At 38.7% G+C, this 16,438-nt stretch overlaps 1 protein-coding gene across 8 annotated transcripts in view; it reads left to right on the forward strand.

Moving 5' to 3' along the window:
• Window positions 1-16,438, forward strand: part of dock4 (dedicator of cytokinesis 4) — a 124,682-nt gene that overhangs the window by 55,968 nt on the left and 52,276 nt on the right. For 6 of the 8 annotated variants that reach the window (XR_009205309.1, XM_058396963.1, XM_058396964.1 and 3 more), the window contains 11 exons: window positions 73-133; window positions 773-905; window positions 1,869-1,957; window positions 4,515-4,640; window positions 7,169-7,293; window positions 7,577-7,739; window positions 8,860-8,966; window positions 9,644-9,800; window positions 10,951-11,048; window positions 11,438-11,521; window positions 12,715-12,815. Coding sequence is in view for 7 of the 8 variants with exons in the window: in XM_058396963.1 (XP_058252946.1) it covers window positions 73-133; window positions 773-905; window positions 1,869-1,957; window positions 4,515-4,640; window positions 7,169-7,293; window positions 7,577-7,739; window positions 8,860-8,966; window positions 9,644-9,800; window positions 10,951-11,048; window positions 11,438-11,521; window positions 12,715-12,815 (1,244 nt within the window). In the remaining variant the exon portion in view is untranslated. The remainder of the gene's footprint in view (window positions 1-72; window positions 134-772; window positions 906-1,868; window positions 1,958-4,514; window positions 4,641-7,168; window positions 7,294-7,576; window positions 7,740-8,859; window positions 8,967-9,643; window positions 9,801-10,950; window positions 11,049-11,437; window positions 11,522-12,714; window positions 12,816-16,438) is intronic. The other 2 variants (XM_058396966.1, XM_058396969.1) reach the window with 2 other exon arrangements.

The raw sequence follows: 16,438 nt of genomic DNA on the forward strand, positions 1-16,438 counted from the left end.
GGAAAAAAAACAGAAAACATTTTTGTGACTTGTTTTGATCAGTGTTGAATAAAACATTTGTCTTTCTTTAAGGATTTGGGAAGTAGCGATCTCCGAAAAGATGTATATGTTGTAGCTCATATTTTTAGAATAGGTAAGAGCTGCTGTCCCCGACGAGTATCTTTTCCTTAAAGTGACCTATCACAATGCCTTCTGAGTGACATGAACGCTCATTTAATATGCTGTGACAGTCCAAACGAACACTTCATTCAGTACGATTCATTTGGACATGCATTCCAATGACTGTCCAGGTCTATAATGGCAGGTTTTATTAAGTGATACCTTGTAGGCAGACTGATAAGCCACTTCAAGTTAAGTGTGTCTGGTACACTGTCTGTAAACGCTCCATCAGTGTGTGAGTAGCTAGCGTGTGATGACATGCATGACGTGCATCGAGTTGTAACCTCATATCGCTCAGTGGTATTGGTGTCTGCGTGACGTTCGCCAGTGTCCATTTGCATGTGTGTGTCATTTCACTGTGGACTGGTAAGTGAAGCGCGTGTACGTGTTCCTGCTCATCCGGAAAATCTCCACACGTTCAGTTCTGTCAGAAATCAAGCAAACAGCTGACATGCAGCGTGATGTACCATGTCAGTCTGAGGTGGAGATTTCCTGACAGAACTTTGACCACATCCCAACATTTGTGATGTTTGTGACCAGGTTGTGCTGTTCTGTGTTAGTTTATTTTGGTTGCGTTATTATCATGAACCTGGCCTGCTCATGTGACCCTCAGGGAGAATGGTTGCTGGTGAGAAGAAGTCAGCGTGTAACACGCAGTACAGACGTCCGTTTGGCTGCGCCGTGATCAACGTCTGTGATCTGCTGACGGCCGACTGCAAGGACGAGCACCTGCTTAAAGTTTACTCGTGAGTCCAACGTCTCTCACTTATGAATATACAGAAATAAAATATGTGGACTTTATGATTTTTCCACAAACATACACAGATTAGGCATAACATTATGACCACCTGCCTAATATTGTGTGCTGTGGTATCTGGCACCAATATCTTAGCAACAGATCCTTTAAATTACTGGACTTAAAGGATACTTTTGATAGATACTGACCACTGCAGACCGGGAACACCCCACAAGAGCTGCAGTTTTGGAGATGCTCTGATCCAGTGGTCTAGCCATCACAATTTGGTCCTTTTGGTCAAACTCGCTCAAATCCTTACGCTTGTCCATTTTTCCTGCTTCTAACATCAACTTTGAGGACAAAATGTTGACTTGCTGCCTAATATATCCCACCCACTAACAGGTGCCATGATGAGGAGATACTCAGTCTTATTCACTTCACCGGTCACTGCTGACAGTGTTGTGGCTGACCGGTGTATTATACAGTTTTGTTTGTAAAACACAGGGGTGTCTGATCTTATGCGCAGAGGGCCGATGTGGGTACAGGTTTTAATTCCAGCCAATCAGGAGCCACACCTGATTCCACCTGATTTCAGAAGACTCAGGTGTGTTGGTTGGAATGAAAACCTACACCCACACCAGTCCTTTCTTTAAGATTGGATAGCAGTCCTTGTAGAAGATGGTTACAGGTCATGCTTTTAAAAAGCAGCTTTATAGAAATTTGGATACGATTAACAAGCATAATGTACAAACTATAATTTCCTGAGAGACTATAGCAAGGAAAAACTTCCTGAGACACTAAAATATATATACTGTTGTTTCTGGTTTGAAAACTGGATCCTCTTATTCCTTAATGAAAATTAGTAGGCTCCTGTAGCGACTCAGCACTGGTCTTTATTCGGACAGTCAGTCGCATGTCCCCTGACATGGTGTTTCTGTGTGTCCATGTGAGTAATGATATTACATTTCTGCAGATGCAACACTGAAAGTGAGTGGTTTCAAATACATGACAACATTATTCGGAAAGTCAGCTCCCGATACAGCCAGGTCAGCTCCGGCACAGGTCAGTCCTTTCTACATCTTATTTCTCTTCCTGAGTATTACACAGTTTTAATTATTGAACAATTCAGGCTTTATTGGTCACATACACAATCTTACACAGTATGACGTGCACTGAAATTTTTACTATCTGGGTCATAAAAATAGAATCCAATAGAACAGAAATAGACTAAAAAAAAATAACAGTAAAACAGAGTGTAACTGTACAGGTGGGAAAGGGAAAAATATATAGGAAATATAAAAATATATATATAAAAAAATACAATAATACAAATACATATGGCTGCTATGAAGGAATTTAATTAATTTTTAATTCATTCAATTTTCAACTTCTTTTAAAATATATTTATTTATTTATTTGTTGTTTGTTTATCTATTTATTTATTTAGCAGAATGGCAGCTTATAATTAAACCTAATGTGCACTTAATCAGCAGGAATGGAGCTGCTTCACAAACATCTAGAAATCCCAAGCAACACCAAACTCTTTCTTTCCTCAGTGTTTATGAGCTTTACTCTTCATCCCTGTTCTATACATTAGTGACATCATTTTACCATAAAATCCCAGATCGACTTTTTAGCAGTGAGCAGTGAGAATATAAAGGAGGAAATATATTGTGTATTGAACAAGGCTGCGTGGGATGTGAGCCGTAATCCTTTCAGCTTATTCTGCCAGACAGGAGCTCAGTGAGTCCACATCAGCTGATTAACGAGCAATTCATTCGCCCAAAAATTCAATTATGCTAAATGGAGCTTTTCTAACTGGCGTCCATTAAACGCCAATTATCGGTGCTGTGTGTTAGCTATCAATACACGCTGGAAGGGCTTATTGCCCGGTGACAGTAAGCATATCGTGTTGCGTAGGTTTTCCTGCTTTATCTCTCCGTTGGGATAGCTTATCAGAAAAAGGGCATCTATTGTCATTTTGCTAATATCAGTACTGATCATTTGACATTAAAAGATTAACTTAAGAGCACTTTTTGTACGATCGGCAAACCAAACGTTGTTTTTTTGTCCTTTTTGAGACTTGGCCTGCTTTCTCATCGGCTCTCAAAGTGGCGTTTAGTCAGGGGGCAATGATTGTTTATTTTCATTTATTTTTTGTTACACTCTGGTTGCGAGAATTGAACTTATTTAATCCAAAGCTTCACTAACTCAAAAACATTTAGCCTATAAATAATGTCAAGTTGGACTGAAATCTCAGGAATAAAAATCTCTGGTTTGTTCTAATAAATAGACAAATGTTATTGTGCACAATAGAGAGTATACAGAGGTGTAATCATTACAGAACTGGGTGGATTGTTTATGTTAGAGTTAGCTTAAAGTACCTAGATTCAATATGTTCAAGAAACTCTTCTTTAGTACACAGATTCTATAAAGTGATAAAAAAAAATCTATCACTTTTCATTATTATTTACTTAAAAAAAGTAAAATATAAAACTGTTTATGCTGTCCATATACAGAACAAAACAACTAGCTCAGAACCTCTTATAACTATCTTTAGCTTAACTACTTTTTTGTAGTTTATAGTTTTATGGATCATATTTTATGATAAAACATCATCGCGTTAGTTATAAAATATCTTTACATTCATTAATCTCATCTCTGCATCTATTTTGTTGCTGCATCACTAGCTATTTTAGCTAAACTTGAATTAGCATCAATTAGCATTATTTTTCTGTGGGAGCAGAAAAAACTGGAACCATATTTACCTGTGAGTGATGTGATTAGCGATTCAGTGCGTAAGATAAAAGTGAGTTGTCTTAGAAAGCAACTGCGAGTCTGTGCAGAGGTTCAGCCACATTGTCTGTGGTTGTTTTATGGAGGAGGAAGTGTAGTATCTTACATAAGAACATCTGACTGTACAGCTAATCTGACCAATATAATACATATGAATGGATTTGTGTTGCTGAGTGACCATGTGTGGGCAGTGCCTTCGCAGTGTTATGAAATAAAAGCGGCCGCAATTAGGCTTTGTGCTCGAAGGCGAAGATTTGCATCAGATAGACGTAGATAAGGTTTCTGCTTTATGTAATTTAGCAATAGTTAGATGAGAGGCTATGGCTTTATTGGAGAATGATGAAAGAGACGAAGTGAGCAGCTAAACGGTTCCTGTAGATCTCAAGCATGCAGGAAAAATGTTGAGCAGATAAAAGTCACAGCAGATGGTAAAAATGGCTGAAAGGATTTTGATGAAATTTTCATCTTGATGACATTGTTCTACATTAAGCTTTAAAATCTGAATAGAATCTATAGTTTGGTTATTCCTTCAGGCTTCATAAATCATTATTATCTGTAATGACTACTGACAAAAACTGATAATTATACAATAATAAAATAATATATAATAATAAAATATTAATAATGGGGAACATTATCTTTGTATGTAAAAGACAATCAGGATTAACTAAAACAATTATTTAGGCTTTTTTTCTGAAAATGCTTTCCGTTTCGTTTTAAAGTACCTGAGCTCCACACTCCACAGTGGTTTCCAGTATATCGGATTAAAGGTATTGCGTTTTCAGTGATTATATTATGCCTGTGTTTGTTCTGGTTTCTGCAGGACTCGCTGTTTCACTGCAGCTGCTGCACGGAGACCTGGAGCAGATTCAGAAGGAGTACATGCGTCTCTTCACTCGCAACGTCTCCATCACAAGGAGGCTTGGCTTCTCAGACATCATCATGCCGGGTGAGATTAAAGAGCCTTTTAGAAGCTTCATGTGAACAGTATTATGATTTTCTTGATTGATTAAGTGTAACTCATTGTAGGGTCATGTGCAGGACCTGATGGTTTAGCCAGAATTTTGTGTTCATTCTTTTTGGTTTTTTTAATTATGTGGATTTTTTTAAATAATTTGACCACTGAATAGGAAACAGTGACACTATGCTCTAGCAGCAGAACAGCAGTGTTTTATAATTTTATAATTACACCGTGAATTGCAAATTAAATTAAAACTTTTTCTTCTAATCTAGTTGATCTAGCCAGGTTTCGTCTCAGCTTTTGAGCTGTAAGGCTCATGTTGTTTATTAGGAACGAAAGCGTGGTTTTCAGTTACATCGTTTTAGTCTCGTGCAAAAAAACAGACACATATCTGACATCATTTAAATCATTTTTTTAATAGGTGGAATTCCTCTAAATATCACTTTATTTTTGCTCATCCTTGTTACGAGGTTTCTGAGTCTTGCGTAGAGAAACGATAAAAGATGCTTTTGCCTTATGACTGTTGCTATTATAGCAATTTTCTTTTTCTTTTTTATGTCTCATGAGAACGTATCATATCTACTGTCTAAACACACATTTGTCCACAATTTACGTCTTTATTGGTTTTCACACTCTCCGATGGCTCACGCGGGACTTGCCTCGGCTTGTGTTGTAGACAGAGCGATCGGAGGTCATGCTCAGATTCCACGTTAGACAGAGTGGCTTTATTGTGGTGAGACATGCCAACAGTCATTATACTTCATGAAAGACAGCTATGAATTCACATTAAACACGTTCTTATCATCGGAGAGGAAAGTAGCTCATTTGTGACGATTAAATGATGTGAAATACGGTCCAATACATGAGCCTCGTTTTATTTATTTAGTAGATTAAATGGATTTGTATGGCTTGTAATGTATTTAATGTTAGAAGTGGTATATTAAGCTTAATTGACAGAGTAAGGCTTAGAGTACAAGATTTTAAATACGGTATACAATATAATTCAGTGTTATATTCAGTGTGATAATATTGTTCAATAAAATACTTGTAATTTGCTTAACACTTATTTTACAGCGATTAGGCAAAATACACCTGTTTGTACTGTTAGAACTTCTCAAGCAGCTATCATGTGGTTTAAAAAGATTATAAAACCTTTTTGCAAAGAAGAACAGGACAGTGACACTGGACACTCTTGAACATTCTCATATAAGTTGAATTTTGCTTGTTCATCAAGTCAAAGTCAAAGAAGCTTTATTGTCACTTCAACCATATATATCAGATGCAGTACACAGTGAAGTGAAACAACGTTCCTCCTAGACCAGAGGTGCTACACAGAACACAGAGTGCAGTGACGCAGACAAACATAGAGCTAGAAAAATTAAACTATAATTTAAAAATTAAAATTAAACTAAAAAATTAAACTATATTTAAGGTGCAGTCTTTAAGAACTAGACATACAACAGAAGTGCACAGGAAGACAAGACAAGACAAGACAAGACAAGACAGTGCAGACAAACAACATATAGACCGACTTTGTGCAATGAACAAGACGATGTGCAAAGAACAGTGTATACAGTGACTGCAGATATTAAAGTAACATGTAAACAGGATTAATATAAATATATATAAATGTAAAGTGACATGTGCGTGCAAACAGGACAATTTAGTGTGTGTGTGTGTGTGTGTGTGTGTGTCTGACTATGTCCAGCACAGTTCAGTTCTTTTTTTTTGTGCGTGTGTGTTATGTATGTGTGTCATAATGATGTAATGAGGTTTATAATCCTTTTGTTTCTCGAAGTTAACTGAACTGTTTCTCTTTAATAGACTGTTTACTGATTAGACAATAAATCAGCACAGTAAAATAAGTGTTAAGCAAATTAAGACTACAAACTGTATTATTGTACAGTATCTTATACTAGATTCAGTATAATAACAGTGCAGTATGTGTGATAATGTACAGTAATATAAGGTATAATGTCATTTGCTTAACAACTTATAAGAGAATGTTCAGGAGTGTTGTTCTTGTTCTTCTTTGTGAAATAAAGCTGTTAAATAATTTAAAGCTGTTATAAATTAAAGCTCTGGTATTAACATTGTCCTCATTATCATTTAAGCCATATGAGAACCTGCTGCTTGAGAACCAAGTTATAACATTATAAATATATGAATTCTGGCTAATACTGATGCATGACAATGGTCAAGGTTGCCTTTGCTGCACTGTCTTGCTGTGTGATAAAAATAAAAAATCACGTACTTGATTTTGATATTGCAGTTTTATAATGTATGATGGCCACGAATTCTACCAGACGATACACAGTTAGTTACAGAAAGCCCTGACCATGTGCTGTTTTATTACTTAACTAGTCTGCTACAACCAGTTTTTCACAGACATTGAGCTATATTTATTAATAAAAATATATCTCGTCTGAACACCTAAAAAAACAAAGCCTTGATTTGTATTTTTTGTTGCATCTGCCCAATCCTGTAGATGTAAATATTGTGAGTTTTGGCTGCAGGTGAAATCAGGAATGACCTCTACGTGACCCTGGAGAGAGGGGAGTTTGAGAAAGGCGGGAAGAGCGTGGCGAGGAACGTGGAGGTCACCGTGTATCTGCTGGGAGCTGATGGCCAGGTACTGAAGGTAAAATGTACACGGATATGAGCAGGAATCGAGGAAACTGACAAATATATGAAATGCTTCCTCTCACCCCTACAGCATTTAAGCAGATGCCGGCTTACAGAAATGCAGTGTAGTCTCTGTCAAAAATACATCCTCTCACTGAGGGCAAATTAGTCTAAAAACCCTGTTGGTGAGGTTAGGAGGGGCAGTTGAAGAACAGAATTCCTCTGTGCTGTAATGTAAGTGTGGTGATAATAAAGGCTTCTTGCCCTCAGTTCTCTCTCTTTGTCTTTGTGTTTTGTAGGGTATGGTGTTTTCAGGTTCGGGTGAGCCTGGGGCGGACGCCTTCCACTCGTTTGTCCTGTACCACAGTAACAGTCCTCGCTGGTCAGAGCAGATCAAGCTGTGTGTTCCTCCAGAGCTGTTCAGACTCTCTCACCTGCGCTTCGAGTTCAGACACTGCTCTAGTAAGAGCTCACACGCCATGACGGAGAAAAAAATCTATACAAATACAATCAGTGGATACAACATGAGACAAACGAGCATGAGAGTAAATAAAAACCGAATAAACATCGAGTTAAAACATCTGTCACGAGTCAGTGCGTAATTTATACTTTGAAGGATTTATAGAGTCATTAGTGAGTACACTTTATTTAACCAGGACAAAAACATTTGGAGTTCAGACACTGCTCTAGTAAGAGCTCACACGCCATGACATTGACAAAACAACATATTACAGTCAGTGGATACAACATGAGACAAACGAGAATGAGAGGAAATAAAAAAAAACAAATAAACATTTGAGCTTAAAAAAATTAAGAATCAATTCACACAGTTTATACTTGGAAGGATTATTGAGCCATTACTGAGTAACCTTTATTTAACCAGAGTGTATTAAATCTCATTTACCAGAGTGACCTGGCCAGGAAGGCAGCAAAAGACACAACAATTAAAACGACATAAAAAATTACACACATAGTAATAAACACAGAAACAATTTCCAACATGACTATACTGACCATACGATACCAGCAAACGGAGCAGTGGTAAGTGTTCATTGTACCCCGTCACCTCTGGCTTGATTGTTAGGGATAACAATTTTTTAACTTATCATTTTTATTCTGAAATAATTTATTTCAATAAAGCTGCTTTGAGAAAATGTTAAAAGTGCTATAGAAATTAAATTGTAAGCTGTAAGGTGCTCCTGTAAGTTGTTCCATGTTGTTCAGGCTTTAAAGTTCAAACCTTTATTTCTCAGCTCTGACCTGACTCGTGCTGAATAATGTCCTTTAAAGAAATAATGTATTCTTCTATTTATTACGATATGATTCTAGGTTTTAAAGCAATAGCAAATAAAATACTAATAACTGCTAATAAAACTGCTACTATTACTATTAGTAATACTAAGTGGTATGTATTAATCACAGACTTAATTGTAGATTTCAGTATTATTATGTCTGATTGGTTAGTGTTTAGTCTCTTCTCTAATTTGATATTTGTTTTATTATATTGGTGACTTTTACATAATAACGTTTTTTGATGTTGAGTTAAAAAGAAGGTGACCGTACTTGGTTTGTGACCTTTCAGCGAAGGAGAAAGGAGAAAAGAAGCTGTTCGGTTTCTCTTTTGTGCCGCTCATGCAAGAGGACGGGAGAACACTTCCTGATGGCACACATGAGCTCATCGTTCACAAGGTACAGTCAGGAGTGTGCAAATTTATAATAAAGTAAAATTCCATTGTTTTTCAAACTAATCTTTATCTACTGCACATGAATATAGTGTCTGTGTGATTACTACAGACTAGAATTTCCTCATACTGGGAAATAAATTAAAAACCTGTTTACTTATGTATTGTTCATCATGGAGGTCTAGGGGCTCTTTAGAGGGAGGCAAAACCTGAGGTTGGGGGGCAAAAAATCTTTAGGTTAAGGGGAACTTCACTGAATTCCTTAAAGACATTTGTAAATAATGCTCAAAGTCTGTACTTTCAGAGGTGGAGCTACTGCTTCAGGAGGAAGAATTTATGGTCACATGTTTACACAATGTTAGATCAACGTAGTTCAAAGTAAACAGGAAGTGCTTAGTTTTCAGTCAGACTGATGGTGGTGGAAACCATCGTAAACAGCTGGGTTTTTTTTACCCCAGTGATAGAAAGATGGATAAAACTCCAGAAATCTTGTTGACTTTCTATTACACTTATCAACTGAGTTCAGAAACTGCCTTTAGACTTCTGAGTAAACAGATTTTCTTTTTGTTTTGTTTTTTAACTTGTAGTGATTGCAGATAGATTAAATGATGCAGTGATTATCAGATGCTGAAAAACTCAAACTGAAGGCTTGTTACTTTAATGCTCCTTTTTTTCATGTTTCAGTGTGAAGAGACTGCAAACCTGCAGGACTTGTCTCGCTACCTCAAGCTGCCCTTCTCTAAAGCCAGTCTACAACCTGGCACCAACCAGACCATGAAGAGCAGCAAAGAGTCCTTCTGGATCCTCTCCACGCTCTGCTCCACCAAACTCACACAGAACGGTACTGCTCACCATCCTCCATCTGGGTGGAATTAAGATGATTTGCTTGTTGGACCAACAATGGCAGTATTCATGCTATCGTTATCAGTGGAACTGATTATTTGTTTGCGATCTGTTTAAATACACGCTACAATACAGACTTGTCTGAGAAAGGAGCAAAGTGCTTGAAGGTTTCGGGAATATCGAGTCATCGCTAATAAGCTTAACACCATTTCCCTTTTAAAAACCCATCACTTCAATCTTGAGCGATAATTGGACTCCCTAATCACAAACCTTCTGTGACCTTTCATTTCTGACCTTTATGTTATTTATGGATCTGTTCTCTGTGTGAAGGCTACACATGAAAGAGTGTGTGTGTGTGTGTGTGTGTGTGTGTGATGGGGTGGCTACATGCTGATCGCACACCTGCATCTGTTGACCTTGGAGCTCAATCCAATAAGTCCAGCAGCTGGGCTCCGATTAGCCCATAAACACGACATACTGTAACAAAAACATTCCGGCTTTCACAAGCTGTACAGAGCGGTGTGTGAAGAATAATAAAAAAATGAGATGAGACGTGCTGTTATCTGAAAATAAGCACTGATCAGAAGTCAATGACCTGGTTGTGTAATTATTTACCAATATCAGCCATGATTTAGCTCAGAATGATGTACGATACAAACCCTCTTGTTTATAGTTATATTTAAAGGACAATATTTAATTTATCACAGCTATAAACCATCATTCTCTTCACCTCACCAGCCTCGGTAAGTCTAGTCCATCCTGAAGACTTTCTGATGGATTGAAAAAAAAGGACAAAAAAACCTGTTATTGACACTGGAGACTCCTTCCATAAATGCCAGATAAATCTCTCATATTGTACATCCACTATATACGGCCTGGAAAATTTGTTGTTCCTATAGCATCCATAACATATTCATATGGGTGCATCAATAAAACCTAGAAATTAATATGGAACACTAGAGGTCCAGTAAGAATGGTATTCCACTTCCTGGAGAGCTACAGCTGTTCAGGGTTCAGAGAATTCGTTCCAGCTTCAAGAAATCTCCTGTGTAGAAATCAGCTGCTGCTCCGTGTGACATATCCATGGCTGCAGCTATGGTTTTATTGCATGATTAATATTTCAGCCATTTTTTTATCTCAATCTGCAGGAGACATGCTGGATCTGCTGAAGTGGAGAACTCATCCGGACCGGATTATGGACGGCTTGTCGAAACTGAAGGACATGGATGGCACGGAGATAGTGAAGGTAAAACGGTTCTTGAAGACATCGATCCTCCTGCAGATTCCTGTTGAAGATTTATCTGAACATGCGGTTAATTACAGTTTGTTATAGGTTATTTATGTTGAATATGTATGTTGGTGTAAATCTAGCAGCACTTATGGTTGGATCTGCTAGGAACACTGGCTCGGTGCTCCAAATTCATCTTCTAAATCCATTAAAACTTTTATCTTGTATCTGGTTGTCAGTTTCCTTATCATTAGCAAAGAGGACGTGTGAAATCAGTAAAACTCGGTTAAGATCAGACGCTAACAGTCGGTCTTTAAGGATGTAGCATTAATAGAAATGCTACTTAAGGATAGGATATTTAACCTTGACTTTCTCCACTGAATCTCCATGTGTTTTCTGTCTCTCAGTTTTTGCAGGACACCTTGGACACGCTGTTCGCCGTGTTAGACGAGAGCCCGCAGAGATACGGACTGAAAGTATTTGATTGCCTGGTAAGACGCGTCTTTACAGCTAGGCCGTATTAGATCTCCGGTTTTCAGTGGAATTTTTTGCGATTTGGATTTTAATGACCAATCTTTTTTTATTCTTCTCACCCTCTGTGTTGCCGTGGTTACCTGCCGAATACAAATGGCAACAAGACATATGTAATTGCATGGGACCATGGCAGTTGCATTATAACTGTTTGTGCTTTGAAGGCTAGTCGAGCTCATGACTTGGTTTCATGATACACTGTACACTGTTTCTAGAAGCACAGGCAGAGCTTCAGAGACTAAATGTAGGCTAATAGTCTAATTAACATCACATAATTAAATATTAACGCAATCCCACCGGAGTATAAACTCACATCTTTGACTGACTAATGCTGCTGTTGATGTTTGGAGAAAGAACATTCTTAGTTTTTCTTATGACCATGTATAGATTTAACTCTTTTTAACAGAGAATGTTGTTGTGTCCACATTCAGTACCGAATGTTTTTTATACTGAAATATCTAAGCTGATTTCCATTCCACCAGCAGAATATAACACCACTGTTCTGGTAGCTCATGTGGTTAAGACTCTGGGTTGTTGATTGGACCATCATGGTTCAAGCCCCAGCACCTCCAGGCTGCCACTGTTGGGCCCCTGAGGAAGGCCCTTAACCCTCTCTGCTGCAGGAACACTGTATCATGGCTCACCCTGTGCTCTGACCACTTTGAGATATGCAAAGACAGAATTTCACTGTGCTGTTCTGGAAAAAGGGGTTAACAATCCCAAACAAGGTTAAATTAAGGCACACTGCACCAGGGTTGCCAGATCTGTGTGATAAATCCAGCCAAATGTTCAGTGAAACTGCTCCAGTTCCCATACTCTCAGTCCTCTCAAATCCTTTAGCAAACTCCAAAACCATCACCGCAGACATGCGATTATTTCACAAAGGATTGTCTGAATCTGAGGTTTCTCAGAATGAAAGGAATGTTTTTCTGAACATTTTTTCTCTCATGCTTCTACAACGGTCTCCAAGTGATTACAAACTGTGGATTATCTTAAGTAATTAATAATATATGAGTGATTAAAGCAGTTCATTAAGCCACAACTAGCTTCAATGTATACACTAAATTACTAAGACAGTGTGTGTGTGTGTGTGTGTGTGTGTGTGTATCAGTTACTGTGGTGTAAAGCTGAACTGTGGCTCACTTCTCTGCAGGTACATGTCATCAATTTACTGCAGGACAGTAAATTCCAGCACTTCAAACCCGTCATGGACAACTACATTGAGAATCATTTTGCGGGAGCTTTGTCGTACAGGTAAGTGCATGGAGACGCCCCTAAAATAATGACAACAACGACAACCATGATGTCTAGGCATGAACATGCTCCAGTCCCTTCATACCTCACCACCTTGTCATCAATCCATCATCCACACTGCTTATTCTACTGGGTCTCAGGGTATGTAAAGATGCCCCTGAGGCAGTAGGCAAACAAATTTGGGTGAGGGATCCGTCTGGCGGTCAGGGGAGGGCGTAGCGGTCCGAGATGTCACAGGGAACCTGGAGTCTATCTGGGGAGACTCGGTGCACAAGACAGAGTACACCCTGGACACACACACACACAATTTAGAGATGACATTCAGTCTATAGCTAAGGACTAAGGGAGGAAACCGGAGAACCCAGAGGAAACCCAGAGGCACATGGAGAGCATGCCAAAACTACACACACACACACACAGGGAGGCAGGTGTGTATAAGCTCCATATATTTGCTTCTCATCTCCTAATCTGTTTCACTCTTCAAGCAAGAAAATCAAGCTTTGAAATGTACTCATAATTAACAACCTGTGTGATTTTTCAGCATGTATTAAATATGAGACTGTAAAGCACTGAAACAGTAAAGATCTTCAAATGAGAGACACATGAAGCTATTCTTATGGAGAAAATTTAGTCTGAATTCTGGGCTACAGATAAATAGTTAACCCTAAAGTTATTTTATTTGAGTAAATGTGTAATGAAGCGTGAACAGTTGGCCTTAGACGTGATGTGAAGTTTATCAGAATCCTTGTTTGTAGTAATCACACCTACACTACAGATAGATAGATAGATAGATAGATAGATAGATAGATAGATAGATAGATAGATAGATAGATAGATAGATAGATAGATAGATAGATAGATACTTTATTCATCCCAAAGGGAAATTTAAAATTTTATGTGATCGAAATGCACTACAGATGTGTACATGTGATGGACATTTGGTGGAAAATCGATGAGGTTTAAACGTTGAGGCTTTAACACTGCTGTATATCTTCTTTAACTCCTTCTTCCTCCCTTCTGTCCATTTCTCTAATGTCTTCATTCCATTCTGTAATAACTACATCATTTCATTCTTCACATCTGCCCTCACTTTCACCTTTCCAGCCTGGGACTCCTCCATGTGTGTCAGCAGGGGAGCTAGCTGTATGTGTGTGTGTGTGTGTGGGGGGGTGTTAGTGTGTGGGGGGGTGTTAGTGTGTGAATGTGTGTGTGTGGGGGGGGGTAGTGTGTGTCTGTAGGGTGTGTGTGTGTGTGTGGGTTGGTTGTTTGGGAGTGAGGGTGTGTGTGTGGGAGGGGTGTTAGTGGGTGTGTGTGTGTGTGTGTGTGGGAGGGGTGGTGGTGGCTCAAGTGGTGAAGGCTCTGGGTCGTTGACTGGAAGAAGCACCGCCAAGTTGCCACTGTTGGGCCCTTGAGCAAGGCCCTTAACCCTCTCTGCTTCAGGGGCGCTGTATCATGGCTGACCCTGCGCTCTGACCCCAACCTCCATGGGATATGTGAAGAAAGAATTTCACTGTGCAGTAATATGTGACAAATAAAGGCTACTTCTAGTGAGGGTGTGTGGGGAGGGGTGTTTGTGGGCGGGTGTTAATGGGTGTGTATGTGTGGGGGGTATTAGTGTGGGGGTGGGTGGGAGGGGTTGTCAGTGGGTGTGTGTGTGTTAACACTGATGTGTGTATGTGTAGGGGAGGAGTGATTTACTCTTTCATATGCTGCTTCTTTCACCAGTCTGTCTTTCAATAGATCATATTCTCTCTCTCTCTCTTTCTTTTAAATCCCACTCCTTCTCCATCATGCCAACTCTTTCCTACTCATTCTTTCCTCTTCCCTATTGCACTCTCCCTCCCTTCCTCCCTCCCTCCCTCCCTCCCTCTTCCTTTATTCACTCACTTTCTCCCATTCCTCTCTCATTGCTTATTAGATGCTCTCATACTTTCTCTCCTTTTACTCTCTTCCAATTTCCCCTTCTCCTTTTTGTTTCGTTCTCTCTTGCTTGCTTGTCTCTTTCCATCTCTTTTTTCTGTTCTCATTCATCTTTTCCTTCCTTCTCTCTCTTTCTCTCTTCTCTCATTGCTCATTTCCGGATTCTCCTCTCTCCCTTTTTTCTTTTTTCTCTCTCCTCAAATCTTTCTCATCTCTCCTTCCCTAGTGCTCTTCTACTCTCTCGCTCCTCTCTTTTCTCTCTTGTTTCTCTACTCTTGTGGTTCTTGCTATCTTCTCACTCGTCTTTCTTACTCTTAATTCATTTTTCCTTCATTTTAACTTCCTTTCTCTCTGTCTTACATTTTCTCTTTATTCTTCAATTACCCCCCCCACCTATCATCTTTTTCCCCAGTCTTCTAAATCTTTTTTTCTTCATTTTTTTAATTGGTTGTTTGTTCAGGCTGAAGCTGAGATAAACACAGGAACCAGTTTCTTTAATCCTCTAATGAGGTAAAATAATGAGGTTTAGTTTTACACTGAGCTGCTTTCTTTCTGTTAATAGTTCAGTGTCTTTACACACGCCCACTTGTACACACACACACACACACACACACACACACACACCTCTGGGCTACACTGAGACTTGATGAGACTTCTATAACAGAAAATCATCATTAGAGAGAATTTCCATCATGCTGAAATGTACAAAAAAGTTCTAAAAATGCAAGAAAAACTAAAATCTGTAATTTGTTCATTTACTTGGACCTTTTTTTAAAATTTAATGGACAAATTAAAAAAAAGATGTTCAGTATTTTCACTGCCGAACTTTATTCTATTTGTTAAATATAAACAAATTTAGAAATTGATGCCCCTGGAACCCTTAAAAAAACCAGAAGGGATGAGTGTGGGATGAGGAAAATATCTATCTATCTATCTATCTATCTATCTATCTATCTATCTATCTATCTATCTATCTATCTATCTATCTATCTATCTATCTATCTATCTATCTATCTATCTATCTATCTATCTATCTATCTATCTATCTATCTATCTATCTGATGAGCCTGATCTCCCCAGTTTAATATCCATAAATGAAGATCAGTTCATTTAGAGAGATAGATAGAGAGAGAGATAGGGAGAGAGAGAGAGTTTCTTTCCCCCACACTGTAGGTGAGAGATTTTTGTGATCAGACCTGAATTGCTGAAGCAGCAGAAGACTTGCTGTGACAGAGTTTCTCTCTAGAACTGACCCGGTGCTTTGTGTCTAATTACACAGCTTAGATTGAATTTGTATTTAATCATAAGGAATAAAACGTGGCACTACACCAAACTTTAAATAAAGCAAATCTCTTTTTTAGAAGTTACACACATTCCCCATACTCTGGGCCTCAGAACCGTCCTACACACAGACCCAGAATTCGATCTTATTATAAAGTCACTCTCATAAGATTCCCACACTGAAGCCGTCACAGCAGCGGGATATTTCTGTTCTGTTTGATTACACCTTTTTAATTTTAGCGCTCACCTTCTCTCAGGCACTCAGGCTGAAAATTAGATCACTTTTCTGACAAAGGCTGAAGCGGATAATTCCCCCGAGACGAGTGTGTATCGTGGAACAGTTCACAGAGCTCGTCAGAGGGAGCGTTTCTGGGTGAATGATGCCCTGCTGCAGAACGGGTTTACTCCCAGAATATTCCTCA

The sequence above is a fragment of the Hemibagrus wyckioides genome, linkage group LG08 (genome assembly GCF_019097595.1).
Source record: "Hemibagrus wyckioides isolate EC202008001 linkage group LG08, SWU_Hwy_1.0, whole genome shotgun sequence".
Classification (NCBI taxonomy): domain Eukaryota; kingdom Metazoa; phylum Chordata; class Actinopteri; order Siluriformes; family Bagridae; genus Hemibagrus; species Hemibagrus wyckioides.